We start from the raw sequence: 13,799 nt of genomic DNA, 5'->3' as shown, positions 1-13,799 counted from the left end.
TGAAGTCATCGCTTCGAGTCACAAAACCGGCTAGCAAGTATTTGAATTACCTCAGTGTTCCCCCACTTCATGCAGTGTAAGATTTTGCCTTTTTATGTAAATAGGAGATACCATTCTGCATTTATCTTTGTTAGTAAGCTTGTAAATAAGGGATTTTGACGTAGGAAAAATCTATTTCTGGGCAAGGGTTCGTGTCGCCCAGTGAAATAATCCCTGAAGTTCATTATTTCTAGGTAAATAATCCTAACATTACCAGAGAAAAAATAAAATTAGGGGGATGTCAGAGTAACTGACTCGCTCACCCTAAATAAAAAGAGGGTGTCGGTATGTAGCTGGGGCGAGTGAGACCACTACCACGAACCTCTTACCATTTAGAATCCTCCCCCATCAACATCCCCCTCCTGAGAGAGCCGATACACGGCCGGCGCCGGCAACTACTACTACTCTACCTACGACGCCGACCGCAGCGCTCCTGGTGGCCATCCTCGAAGTTAGAGGCCAATCTTGGGCGCAAGGGTGGGAAAAAAGGGATGGGGGGGGATTTTCCTGGGCTTAATTATATATCAGAACTCATATTGCATGAACGTGCTGATGACCAGAAGTACTTACTCCCTCCAAAAACTGGTTTACAAGCTCATAACAGATAGAGCAAGCTTCGTGAAACCAGACCCGAAGATTCGCGTGACTGGTAGAACAGGGAGCGTGGGTCCTGCAGACCTCATGCCCGCAGGGGTCTTGTAGCACGGCGTTACAGCCGGGATGCTGGCAGTTGGTAGCCTGTAAGTGGAAAGATACATGAGTATCAGGTTTACACTCACAAGGCTACTCTAGTACTCCGCTGCATGCCGGAGTTAGATGAAAAAACGGGCATAATCCCTCCCCTGAAATCCTTTGGGTTAAACAGGTGAGACACAATTACTCCGGTGTACACCGGAGGAGGAAATTCCATAAACCAGAGGTAAACATATATAGATATATAATAAAATATAACTATAAAGGAAATTTCCAACGGAGGACAGGGAAGGGAACCCAAGCTTAAGCTAAATCACTTAAATTAAACTTAAGCATAGCGAGAATGATACACCGGAGATGGACTCCGAAGCGCAAAGCTGTCCTACGCTACCGCAAGAATGCCCCTAGGGGTAAACGCCGGAGACGAGGGAACAAAGGATAGCTAAAGGACCTACTGAAATCATATCCGCTCCGGTAGTTGGCGGAGCCTACCACCCTTCCCACTAACCGATGGGACACCAGGGTAGAAGAGCCAGAGATCCGTCCGTCGTGGGGAGGTAAAACGAGGAGGGAAGAAATCAGATCCCGTGTACTCCGTGGAGTGCCGGCGCAACCGGAGAGGGGGGAGGCCAAACCCCCAAACCCCAACCACACCGGAGCACCCCCGAGCGCAAGGGAGAACGAGGTCCCCCCCAGTCTAATGGCCTGTCCAGGCTCCCCTACTCCCTCCGCGTGGGGAGAGAGGGAGCCGTGCCCGGGTGGAGCTAAAGGCAGGGAGCGAGCAAGGACAGATCCCCCCTCCCTTCTACTCTATGGCGAGAGAAGAAGGGGGGGGGAAAAGGCGACTGGGGACGGGCGTCCAGCGGTACCGCGATCGAGAGTGGACCAAGGTACGATAACACAACACAACCGACCTAGTCGGTATAAAACGCTAGGGTCTCATGTAACCAAACTGACCAGAATGGTGCAACAAAACTGAATAAGGATGCAACAAACTGTATAAGAGATGATGCAACAAAACTGCGAAGAACAGAGTCTTCGGTGGACCAAGAAAACAGGACCACTAGAGACCCAGGCTATAATAATGCTGGACGCCCAAAGCTAACCATAAACAAGCAAAAACTATTACATCGATAAAATAATAATAATAACGATAATAATAATGAAAATAGGGGAAAAAATAATGAGTGAAAGAGAAAGGAAGTCCAGGAGTGAACGACTGAATCCGAAGAAAAAGTCTACCACTCAGAGCTAGCCTAAGCCGTTAAGTAGAGCAATGGCCAGGGTCTGGACAAAGGAAAACACTCAGATGCCTACACTTAGGTAGAGAGACATGCATGCATGAACTAACACCAGGGGTAGACTAAATCCCCTAAACGATGTAAATAGTAAAATCAACAATGTGTGTAAATAAAAAGGACTAGAGTAACACATGAATTAAGTGAAAGGAAAGGTTCCAAGGTATGGGAGACCTCGAACCTAACCGAACACGAGGCGAGAGAACGCCATGCGCCAGACCAGGAACTTGTATTCGCACCTAAAAAACGGTAAAAACAAGTTCCCGGCTGGAAAAAACTAAATCCAAACCTTTTCAGGGCACTTAACTTAGCTGCTGCAATAGCTGCGCGTTCCATCTCGAAGAATTAATAGGGATAATCCACGAAAACACAGAGCAAAACCAAAACACGTGTGGCTCCTAGTCCGCTAACTGAAAGGATGGCCACCAGAGGCGCGGCAGTCGGCGTGGCGTGGGGTGTAGTGGTAGTAGTTGCCGCCTCGACCTGTGGGTCGGCTCTCTCAGTTGAGGATTTTGGTGTGGGAGAATTCTCAATGGTAAGAGGTTCGTGGTAGTGGTCTCACTCGCCCCAGTTACCATACCGACACCCTTCTTTTATTTGGGTGAGCGAGTCAGTTATACTGACATCTTTTTGAATTATTTTTTCTCTGGTATTTGTTAGCTCATTTACCTTAGAAATAATGAACTAAAGGATTATTTCACGCAGCGACACGAACTGAGCCCAGAAAAGCTTTTTTTTCTTGCTTTGCCACCAGTGTAATAACTTTTATTCTGGTTACCAGTGTGATGCCTTTTCTTACTTTTTCTTTTATTTCTTTGCTTTTGTCTTTTTATATATTGTAGATACTCTGGCTCTGGATTCTCGTAGATGTCTCAGGATGTCTAAGGACGCTAGAAAGACAGTGCAGTTTCTCTTGCTTCATTTAACACAAACTATATATACACTTTTAACATGAAAGTTTAGTTAGTATTAAGGGTTGTATGGCTCTGCTATCGTCTACTGGAGGCGAAGTGTTGTAATATGACAACGTGTCGATGTTTGAAGCCTTTGCTACCCACAGCTAGTAGGCACACAACTATACCCTCTGAATGCTGTCTTGCTTCTCTGCTTCTTCTGTCGACATTTTTTTCAAAGAAACGTCTCCTCTTTCTTGTTTTGAAATTATGGCTTTATTTTTTGGTTGGAGAGAAATTATTCCTTTTGATAGCATTTAGCACTGCTCCTACCTTGCTATTGCCTCGGGAAATTTGAAAACAATCACCTTTTCTGGTGTTGTCTAAGTTCCTTTGCAATTGGGAACACAACACGTGGCATTGTTACGGATGGTTAGAACATGTAGTTAATACTTAAATTTCTTTAATATTTACACACAAAAATATAGATTATTGGCATGACCTCTACAAGTCTTTCTGGAAGAAACTGTTCTGTTATGCCTACAACCTGAAAATACCTTGGTACTTTCTCACTAAACTTAACAACGCTTGGATTTAAAGGGACCCATAATCTGGCCTTCTCTTTCTCAGTGGCCTCTCTTAAAGTGAGTTTTATGTGCCCGAGTACGAGAAAACTTTTTATTGAAGGAGAAAGTGTGGGTTATCTTCTCCAAATACTTAAAGGGCACTGAAATACTGGAAGGCAAGCGAGACCTAATCTCAATGTGGCCTCTTTCCTCAACTAAATGAGGATACAGTGAAGTGCAATGCTTCAGCAAACACCAATCAAACTGGAGATCCTCTGATTCAAGCTCTTCTTCCACCAGAAGGTGATAGGAAGAGACAGCTGGTGACAGGAGGAGACAGCTGGTGATGGGGGTTGTTCAGGAGGTAATTTTGTTTGAGCTTTTCATATGACACGTGGCTCGACATACAATCTTGTAGGTCTCTTGAGGCTGTAATTGGTAAATGTTGCAGAAATTCACCTAGAAATTTTATAAACCAATAAATTTCTTTTGGTGTTATTCATGAATAAGGTAAGAATGAGTATGCATATTTTCGTTAAGAGCCGAGTTAGCCTATATGATTTATAATTATTATATGGAATTATCCATATTTGAATTCGCTGTATAACAAACCTCCAGCATGCTGTCTATGAACACGCTGAAACTGAATCATAGTAACAGACAAATAATATTTCTGGAGGTCTGTGAGCTCAAGCTGTCAAGAATTAAGAGTTACTGGCTTCGGCAAACTTCATCGAAACCTGTGTGTGTGTGGAAGTTGGCGATGTATGGTCAAAGACCGAATGCCATTTTCTTTTACTTTGCCTGTTAATTTACAGTTACTGTAAAATAGTTTACTCTTTTATATTTTTGTAGTTAATTTCTTTGTAAATGTATCCATATTATCATAAGCCCCATTATATACAGCGATTTACGTAAAAAAAGAAAATGCAAATTAAGAAATATGGCATATAAATTGCTCCAGCCAATCATGACTGTTTTTATAATATGAAGACTCATTCACGTTGGAAAATGCAATGTTATCATAGTTTTCTTTTACAATAGGAACTAGTGGGTGAAGGTAGGTGTATCGAAATACTTGGAGGGAACTGTACGTAACCATTGAATTTGGACATTGCATAATAGTAGGCAACATGAATCCTATGCATCCTTTTCAATCCTATAGTAAGCCATGTGCATAGTGTCAGCTCTAGTTGATTTACTTTGTAGTAATAATAATGAAATTGCTTGAAATGAATTTTTTAAAAATTTTCTTGTCAGGAGTCAATACTGTGCTATATTTGGGTCAGTTAAAACTTCATTAGGACCCTCATCCTCAGTATTATCGTTTATAGACTCATATGTACCCAGGCTGAACAGTACTTTTTTCTAATGAAATAATAGTGTTTAATCTTTCAACAGGAGCATTCCCATGGAGAATTGGAGCGAATGCGCCTTGTGCGAGTTGATGAAAATTTTCGTGTAATAGCCCTTGGATTACCTTCCCCCCCATATCAGGGTCATCCTCTTGATCCTCCATTACGATCAAGATTTCAAGCACGGGATGTATCTAGTCTGCCTTATAAGGTAATTTTCGTTTCTGTTTTATATTATAAGTACTGTATGAGTTAATTTTGTGAAGTAGTTCAGAAATATTTGTCTGTGTACTTTAATAAACGACGATGCCCTGTTAAAGCAGACATTCATATAAAATGGTTTAGTGAGACCAAAAGGTCATAGTTCCAGACTCTTGTAGGTCTGGTTCAAGGGATTTAAAAAAAATTAAATGATGTTTGGCATTGAGCAAGTTAAAGTGAAAGAAATTGTAATGTGAAGAGCTCACTACAATTTCTTTCACTTTAACTTGCTCAATGCCAAACATCATCTAATTGTACAACAAGCCCACAGTGCAAAAAGGGATTTTGACGTAAGGAAAAATCTATTTCTGGGCTCAGTTCGTGTCGCTGCGCGAAATATCCTTTAATCCATTATTTCTAAGGTAAATGCACTAACACATACCAGAGAATAAATAAAATAAAGAAAAGGTCAGTACTACTGACTCGCTCACCCTCCAAGAGGGTGTCGGTATGAACACTATGGCGAGTGAGACCACTACCACGAACCACTTGCCAATAGAAATCTCCTACTACAAAACCCCCACTAGAGGGGAGCCGACCCACAGAGTGGGCAGCAACTACTACTACTCCATCCCATGCTGCCGACTGCTGCGCCTCTGGTGGCCATCCTGAAGTTAGCAGACATTTTTTCCTAACAGTTGTACCACCTACTAAAATGAAAATAGAATTTTATTGATTTTCTCTGTGAAAAGGCCTCTAGTTGGTGATGAAACCATTAGAAACATCCTCCTTTAAGAAATTTTTGTTCATTTTGTCATTTTTAAAGAAGTTGCATTTCTGGGCTCAGTTCGTGTCGCTGCGCGAAATAATCCTTTAGTTCATTATTTCTTAGGTAAATGATCTAACAAATACCAGAGAATAAACAAAATAAAGAAGAGGTCAGTATAACTGACTCGCTCACCCAAAATAAAAGAAGGGCGTCGGTATGGTCACTAGGGCGAGTGAGACCACTACCACGAACTTCTTGCCATTTAGAAATTTCCCACAACAAACTCCCTCAAGGAGAGAGCCGACCCACAGAACGGGGCGGCAACTACTACTACTGCAACCCACGCCAAGGTGACTGCCGCGCCTCTGGTGGCCATCCTTTATGTTAGCAGGCCAAGAGACACACGCGTTTCTTTTGCTCTTGTTTTTTGTGCTTTGTTTGCGTATTTTTTCGCCACCATGGAACGTTCGGCTATTGCAGCGGCTAAGTTAAGTATTCCAAAAGGTTCCAATTTAGTTTCGTTCCTTCCTCGAGCCTGTATTTGCTGTTTTTTAGGTATAAATACAGGTTCCCGGTCGGAAGCATGGTGGCATTGTTCTGCCTCATGGCGGGTTGGTTCTTGGTCTCCCATACCTGGAACCTTTCCCTTATTTTTAACGTGCATCACTAGTCCTTTTTATTATGATATTGTTAGGGGATTTAGCCTGCCTTGGTTTTAGGTCATGCATGCATGTCTCTCTACCTTACGTAGGCATTCAGTTTTTTCTGATCCAGACCCTAGCCATCGCTCTTCGTATCGGCCCAGGCTAGCTTTGAGTGGTAGACTTTCTTTCGGGTTAGTCATACACTCCTGGATATTTTCTCTTACTATATATTTTATTTTCCCCTACTTTTGTTTTATTTATTGTGTTTTGATTAGCCTAGGGTGTCTGGTCCGTTCGCTTAGCCTAGGTATCAGTGGTCCCATGGTCCTCTTTTCAGTTTTGTTGCATCCTTATTGTCAGTTTTGTTGCATCATGTTTGTTGCATCTTTCTGATCAGTTTGGTTGCATTAGCCTTGGCTACCGATTTGGTTGATTGTGTTGTGTTATCGTACCTTGGTCACCCTGTGATCGCGGTACAGCCAGACGCCCGTCCCAGTCACCTTTCCCTCCCCCCGCTCTCCCTATAGAGTAGGGTGGAGGGAGGTTTGTCCTTGCTCGCTCCATCCGGGCCTGACTCCCTCTCTCCCTACGCGGAGGGAGTAGGGGAGTCTGGACAGACACTTGGCTGGGAGTGACCTTGTCTCCCTGATTCGGTGGTGCTTCGCTGTGACGGAGTCGGGGGGTTGGCCTCCCCCCGCCTTTGTTGCTCCGGCGCTCCGCTGTATGCTCGGGTACTGTTTTCGCCCCTCCTCGCCTCCTCCCCCGTGATGACGGATCTCTGTTCTCTTTCCTGGAGCCCCATCGATTACGGGGGAGGGAGGTACGGTAGCCCCGCCTACCGGCGGAGTGTATGCGTTCCAGTTGGTCACTTTTGCTTTTCACCGTACCGTCTCTCCGTTGTAGCCGGCGAAGTCGGACAGCGCCACGATTCGGATTCGTTCTCCGGATTTTCTGTTACTGTTTTATGCTTAAGTTAATTATAAGTTATTTATAAGTTATCTTAAGCTGGGTCCCTCCCCTGCCTTACTGTTTTCTTTCTCCGGCCTACACCGGAGTCCTCATTTTATGCCTATTAAGGCGATAGAGGAGGGGTTATGCCCAAAAATTTATCATTCTCCGGCATGCAACGGAGTACTAGAGTAGCCCTGTGAGTGTTATATCGATACTCATGTATCCTTCCACTTACAGACTACCAACTGTGAGCACCCGGGGTGCAACGCTGTACTCCAGGACCCCTGCGGGCATGAGGTCTGCAGGTCTCATGCTCCGTGTGCGACTCCTCATGGGAATTTGCAGGTCTGGTTCCATGAGACGTGTACGATCTGCTACGATCTCGTGAGTCAGTTTTTGGACGGGGTAAGTATTTCCATCAGTATATACATACGATATAAATTCTGAAATATGTTTTAAGCTTAAGTTCCCCATAATATTGTGGAATATATGCTGATACTGTCTAGTCTTAAGCCTATTTTATTCTAAGGTTGAACCTCAACTTTAGCCTAAAATCTAACAGACACCCTCTCTTCCAGGCTGCCGCGGTTAGAGAGACCGCTCTTGCAACCTTGAGGGCTTGGGTCGGCGGCTTCGGGAAGAACGCCACCAAGGGACAGCCCTACATCCTAGAGAAGAGGATGGCTGTCCTGCTGTTCCCCGGCGGCAAGTCGACGGGGTACGTCGACCCGGCGGAGGCAGCCCCGACGATGACGGCGATCCAGCGGCAGGATATCTCGGCGGAGGTTGCCACTTTAGATTTAAATGTAGAACCTATGGTAGGTGTAGATGATCTGTTGGTCGAGGTAGGTACGTTGGACGCTCAAGGGCTTCCCTTGGGCGTCACTGGATCTTCTTCTCCTGCTGCTTCTCCTGCTTCCTTCCAGGGCTTTACGGGAGCTGAGCTCTCGTATACTACGCTCAGCGCTTCTGTGGTTCCCAAAGTGAAGGGTCACAGAGCGCAGAAAACCCTGACTAAGATGTCGTCGTCTAAAAAGACTTCTTCGGCGTCGTCATCTCATAAGTCTTCGGCTTCTAATCCCGGAGCAGAGAAGGGTAAGTCATCTGCTTCAGGCTCTAGAGTCTCGAAGAGCAAGTCCTCCAAGGAGAGACCCCGTACTCCGGCGGAGTCAGTGGTCTCTCCTTCCTCTTCGGTACCTCTGGCGAGTTACCCATCCACGTCAACATCTGCTCCTAGCTTCGATCGCAACGCTTTCTCCGTCGGGATGATGCAGCAGATGGGAGACTTGGTAGGGTCTCTGAGGACAAGTATGGAGCAAATGTTCTCCCAACTGTCGGACAGGATTGCCACTCAGGAAAATCTGATGTCTGGCTTCAATCAGGCCCCTCAAGCTGCCTCCCCGGCACTTAGCGTAGACCTGCTCCAGCTCCCTCCTCATGATTCTCTCCCTCCATTCTCAATGAACAACCCCTGGAGAGTGGCTTCCTACGCTCCTTTCCAGGACGGGTTCATTTCCATCCCGGAGTGTGGTACTCGAAGGATTGAAGACTTCGAGTTTTACCCAGAGAATCTTCAACCTCCGTTCATTGGCTACGCCAGGCTGACGGAGACCGCTATGAACAGGGAGGATAAGGTTCCTAGAGAGACAGTACTGTACTCCAGGGACCAGGCTCAGAGAGAGTGGCTCCGGTGTCTGGATGAAATGGACTGCTCCAACACCAGAATCCAGGCATTTAAGAGTCCTTTCACCATCTTTACGATGGAGGAAGAGACTCCTCTTCCTTTCCTAACTAAGATCGCCAGCATTACCATCCTGGCTGGCTTAAAGGGAGAGCCCTTGCCACAGTTGAGGGAAGCAGACCCCACATCACCTTTGCTCCCTTCGCTTGGGGATTTGTGGGAAGACCTGCCAAATACTTTTTCGGTAGGCAAGCTTAAGCCGGACTGTGCGATGGATCAGTTCGGCGAGAAGCTTCCAAGGCTCCCCGATAACCTCATTCAGTCCGAGTTTGAGGCTAAAACTAGACTGGCCAGGTCTATCAACACCATGGCAATGACTGAGGTAGCGGCCATATCTTACGCTTCGGAGCCGCTTTTCAAGCTGTTGACCAAATCACAGACTTGTACGGTCCAATCGGACTTGTACGAGTTTGTGGTTGCGAGGGTCAACTGTCGTAAGCATGTCCTCCAGGAAGCAACTATTCGGCATGAGCCGAATAAGTTGCTTTCCTCCAACATCTGGGGGGCAGACCTCTTCCCAGAAGCGATGGTTAGAGAGTTTCAAAGCGAGGCGACGAGGCTCAATCAAAGCCTCAAAGACCATTGGGGCCTCTCCGCTAAGAGACGTCAAGACCCTTCGTCTACAGGCAAGAAACTAAAAAAGACCAAACGGTTTCAGCCTTACCAGAAGAAGCCTCAGCACTTCAGTCAGGGTGTGTCTGCGGTGCCGGTCGTTCAGCCAGGGCAGCCTTCCACGTCGAAGGCCCAGGCTCAGCCCATCTATCTGATTTCCCCTCAAGCTCAGCCTTCCCCGTCCTATGCTGTCTCCCCGGCATTTAACCAGGTGTTCGAAGGCCAGGCCTTCCAACACTTCGCCAGGGGAGGTAGAGCTAGAGGATCCTTTCGTCAGAGAGGATCAGGAAGGTCGCTTAACAGGGGAAAGCACTTCCGTGGAGTCCGCGGAGGTCACTCGACTCAGCAGCAGTGAGATCTCCAAGGTAGGAGGGAGACTGTTTCTCTTCCGGCATCGGTGGGGATTCAGCAAATGGGCACAAAGTATTGTGTCGAAAGGCCTGGGTTGGAGTTGGATCGGAGGCCCCCCTCCACCCAGACCATTCCTTCAACTTCCATCGAAGGAATTGACGGAGTATGCAGAGGAACTCCTTCAGAAAGGAGCAATAGCGAGAGTCAAGCGATAAAAGTTTCAAGGTCGCTTATTCAGCGTGCCAAAGAAAGGCTCATTAAAAAGAAGGGTAATCTTAGACTTGTCCCAGTTAAACTTGGCCATTCGCTGCGACAAGTTCAAAATGTTGACTATCTCGCAGGTGCGGACCTTACTTCCCCGTGGGGCCGTCACCACCTCTATCGATCTTACAGACGCATACTATCATATCCCTATTGCAAGACACTTTCGCCCTTACCTAGGCTTCAGGCTGGGAGACCAGGCATTCTCCTTCAAGGTAGTTCCCTTCGGTCTAAACGTAGCACCCAGGGTATTCACGAAGTTGGCGGAAGTAGTTGTTCAACAACTAAGGTCTCAAGGGATAATGGTAGTAGCGTACCTCGATGACTGGTTGATTTGGGCACCAACAGTCGAGGAATGCCGCAAAGCCACAAAGAAAGTCATTCAGTTCCTGGAATATCTGGGGTTCCAGATAAACAGGACAAAGTCAAGACTCACTTCGGAGTCCCGCTTTCAATGGCTGGGCATTCAATGGAATCTATCTTCTCACACTCTGTCGATTCCAGTAACCAAGAGAAAGGAAATAGTGAAGTCAGTGAAGCAATTTCTAAGGTACAAATATGCTTCAAGGAGAAACCAGGAAAGAATCCTAGGTTCCCTTCAGTTTGCCTCAGTGACAAACATCTTGAAGAAAGCCAAACTGAAAGACTTAACCAGGATCTGGCGCTCAAGAGCAAATGTCAGATCCAGGGACAAGTTGTCAGCAATACCACAGATTCTCCGGAATCGTCTGCATCCTTGGACAAAGATGAAGAATCTGTCCGTGTCAGTGCCTCTTCAATTCCCTCCTCCGGGAATCACTATCCACACAGACGCTTCATTAAGCGGCTGGGGAGGATATTCTCAGTTTAAGAAAGTTCAAGGAACGTGGTCACCCCAATTCCGCCAGCTTCACATAAATGTATTGGAAGCAATGGCAGTGTTCCTGACTCTGAAGAGGCTCCTTCCACCAAAGAACTCTCATGTAAAGTTAGTTCTGGACAGCGCAGTACAGTGGTCCCCCCATATTCGCGGGGGATGTGTACCAGACCCCCCCGCGAATAGTTAAAATCCGCGAATGTTTGGAACCCCCCTCTAAAAATGCTCATAAACTCCTATCCTAAACATGCAAATACCAAAGTATCCCTTAAAGACCATCCTTCATCAAATATACATAAAATATCCTATTATGGTTCATATTAATCTTTGAAATATTATTAATACTATTTTAAAGTAAATCTTACATTTTATGTTTATACATAAATACATACTATGTACGTACTGAATGACTTAGTTACGTATGTGAAAATAATTCAGTCCCCCCATAAGTATCCAGTCATGTACATTTTCTTTCATACTGTTACTATTTGAGACATCCATTTTCTTTTTACAAGGGAACAATGGAAATGTGAAATCACAAATACCAAATGTCTACTTAAAGTATTATCCTACATCAAATATACCATTGAATTGGTATTATTAATATCATTTTAAAGTAATCTTAAACATTTTACCATTAGAAATATATAAACAGCCAATAGCAGAGAGAGAGAGAGAGAGATGAGAGAGGAGATGAGAGAGAGAGTAGAGAGAGAGAGAGAGAGAGAGAGAGGGTTGTCCTTATTTAAAAGAGTGAAGTGGATAGATTATTGTACTTCTTTAAAATACTATCACATATGAATTTTGAATAGTTATATTACTATTATTATTATTATGCAAAAATATCAATAAACATACACATGTACCATAGAAATTCTCTCATCTCAGTAAAAGAGAGAGAGAGAGAGAGAGAGAGGGGATGAGAGAGAGAGAGAGAGAGAGAGACGAGAGAGAGAGAGAGAGAGAGAGAGAGAGAGAGAGAGAGTTTACATTATCCTGAGATATGGCAGCACAGTTGTTGGACCCCAGCCAACTCGGCTTGCTACTGGAGTTCAGAGAGAGAGTGTGGGGTTAAGAGCATTTTCTTTCATTTTTCTTACGTAATTCTTTTTATTTATAAACTAAAATCTTGCTAATTCACTTTAGTATTTTCTTTAATGAATTTATATTATTGATGTTTACATTAATATTGCTATTTGAAAATGAGTAAATCATCATCCAAAAAACATACATCGCTTTAAGAGAGAGAGAGAGATGAGAGAGAGAGAGAGAGAGAGAGAAGAGAGAGAGAGAATTATCGTAGTATTTGTAAAATACTTTCACATATGATTTTTGTAATTACAGTAGTTATTATTATTAATTATTATTATTATTTATTATTATTATTAGTTAATTATTATTATTATTATTATTATTGATTTTTTGGTGAAAAATATTAATAAACATATTACGCATATATGTACCATAAAAATCTCTCATCTCAGTAAAAAGGAGAGACCATTACCTTACCTTACAGACCTTACATCTTGTTCGGGTTGTTGCCCCCCAGGTCCCCCCCCCTCAGTGTGAAGGCACCTCTAATGTCTACCAGAGAGTTGCTAGTACATCTTTCCGGTATATTTTGTTTTGGGCATCTTCCAAATCTTGGATGGTCTGGGATGCAGTTTAGATATTTGTCGAGCTTATTCTTAAACACATCTACGCTCACTGCCTGATATACCTTCAGATGAGCTGGCAACGCATTGAATAGACGCTGCATTATCGATGCTGGTGTGTAGTGGATTAATGTCCTGTGTGCTTTCCTTATTTTTTCCTGGTTATAGTTTTGGGCACTATTAATCTACCTCTGCTTGCTCTTTCTGATATTTTTAGTTCCATGATATTTCTGCTATTCCTTCTATCTGTTTCCATGCCTGAATTATCATGTAGCGTTCTCTTCTCCTTTTCTAGACTATATAATTTTAAGCATTGTAGTCTTTCCCAGTAGTCTAGGTCCTTAACTTCTTCTATTCTAGCTGTAAGGACCTTTGTACACTCTCTATTTGTTGCAATATACCTTTTGATAGTGTGGGTACCATATCATATTGCAATATTCAAGTGGACTACGAACATATTGTTTATAAAGGCATAATCATGTGTTCAGCTTTTCTTGTTTGAAGTGCCAGTAACAACATTCCCATTTTGCTTTGACATTTTGCCAACAGAGTTGCTATTTGATCATTGCATAACATGTTCCTATTCATCATCACACCAAGGTCTTTAACTGCTTCCTTATTTGTGATGGTCTCATTATTAGGTCCCTTATATGCATATAGCTTTCTTTCTCTGTCTCCATAATTTTATTGATTCAAATTTATCAGAGTTAAATACCATCCTATTTACCTCTGCCCAATATATACTTTGTTAAGGTCTCTTTTGTAGAGCGTTTCCTACTCATCACAAGTAATTTCTCTACTTATTCTTGTTTCATCTGCGAAACTACTCACTACCGAATCCTTTAAACATTATTGTCTATGTCTTCAATCATAATAGCAAACAGTATTGCAGCTAACACCGTACCTTGCGGCAC

General features: G+C 44.0%; 1 protein-coding gene across 1 annotated transcript in view; it reads left to right on the top strand.

Moving 5' to 3' along the window:
• LOC135202484 (von Willebrand factor A domain-containing protein 8-like) overlaps nucleotides 1-13,799 on the top strand; it is a 672,011-nt gene that overhangs the window by 31,614 nt on the left and 626,598 nt on the right. Inside the window, exon 3 of the mRNA XM_064231895.1 lies at nucleotides 4,891-5,055. Coding sequence (XP_064087965.1) covers nucleotides 4,891-5,055 — 165 coding nt within the window. The remainder of the gene's footprint in view (nucleotides 1-4,890; nucleotides 5,056-13,799) is intronic.

This window comes from Macrobrachium nipponense, chromosome 30 (genome assembly GCF_015104395.2).
Source record: "Macrobrachium nipponense isolate FS-2020 chromosome 30, ASM1510439v2, whole genome shotgun sequence".
NCBI lineage: Eukaryota > Metazoa > Arthropoda > Malacostraca > Decapoda > Palaemonidae > Macrobrachium > Macrobrachium nipponense.
The sequence above is the reverse complement of the archived record's forward strand: the minus strand, read 5'-3'. Positions and strand labels throughout refer to the sequence as shown.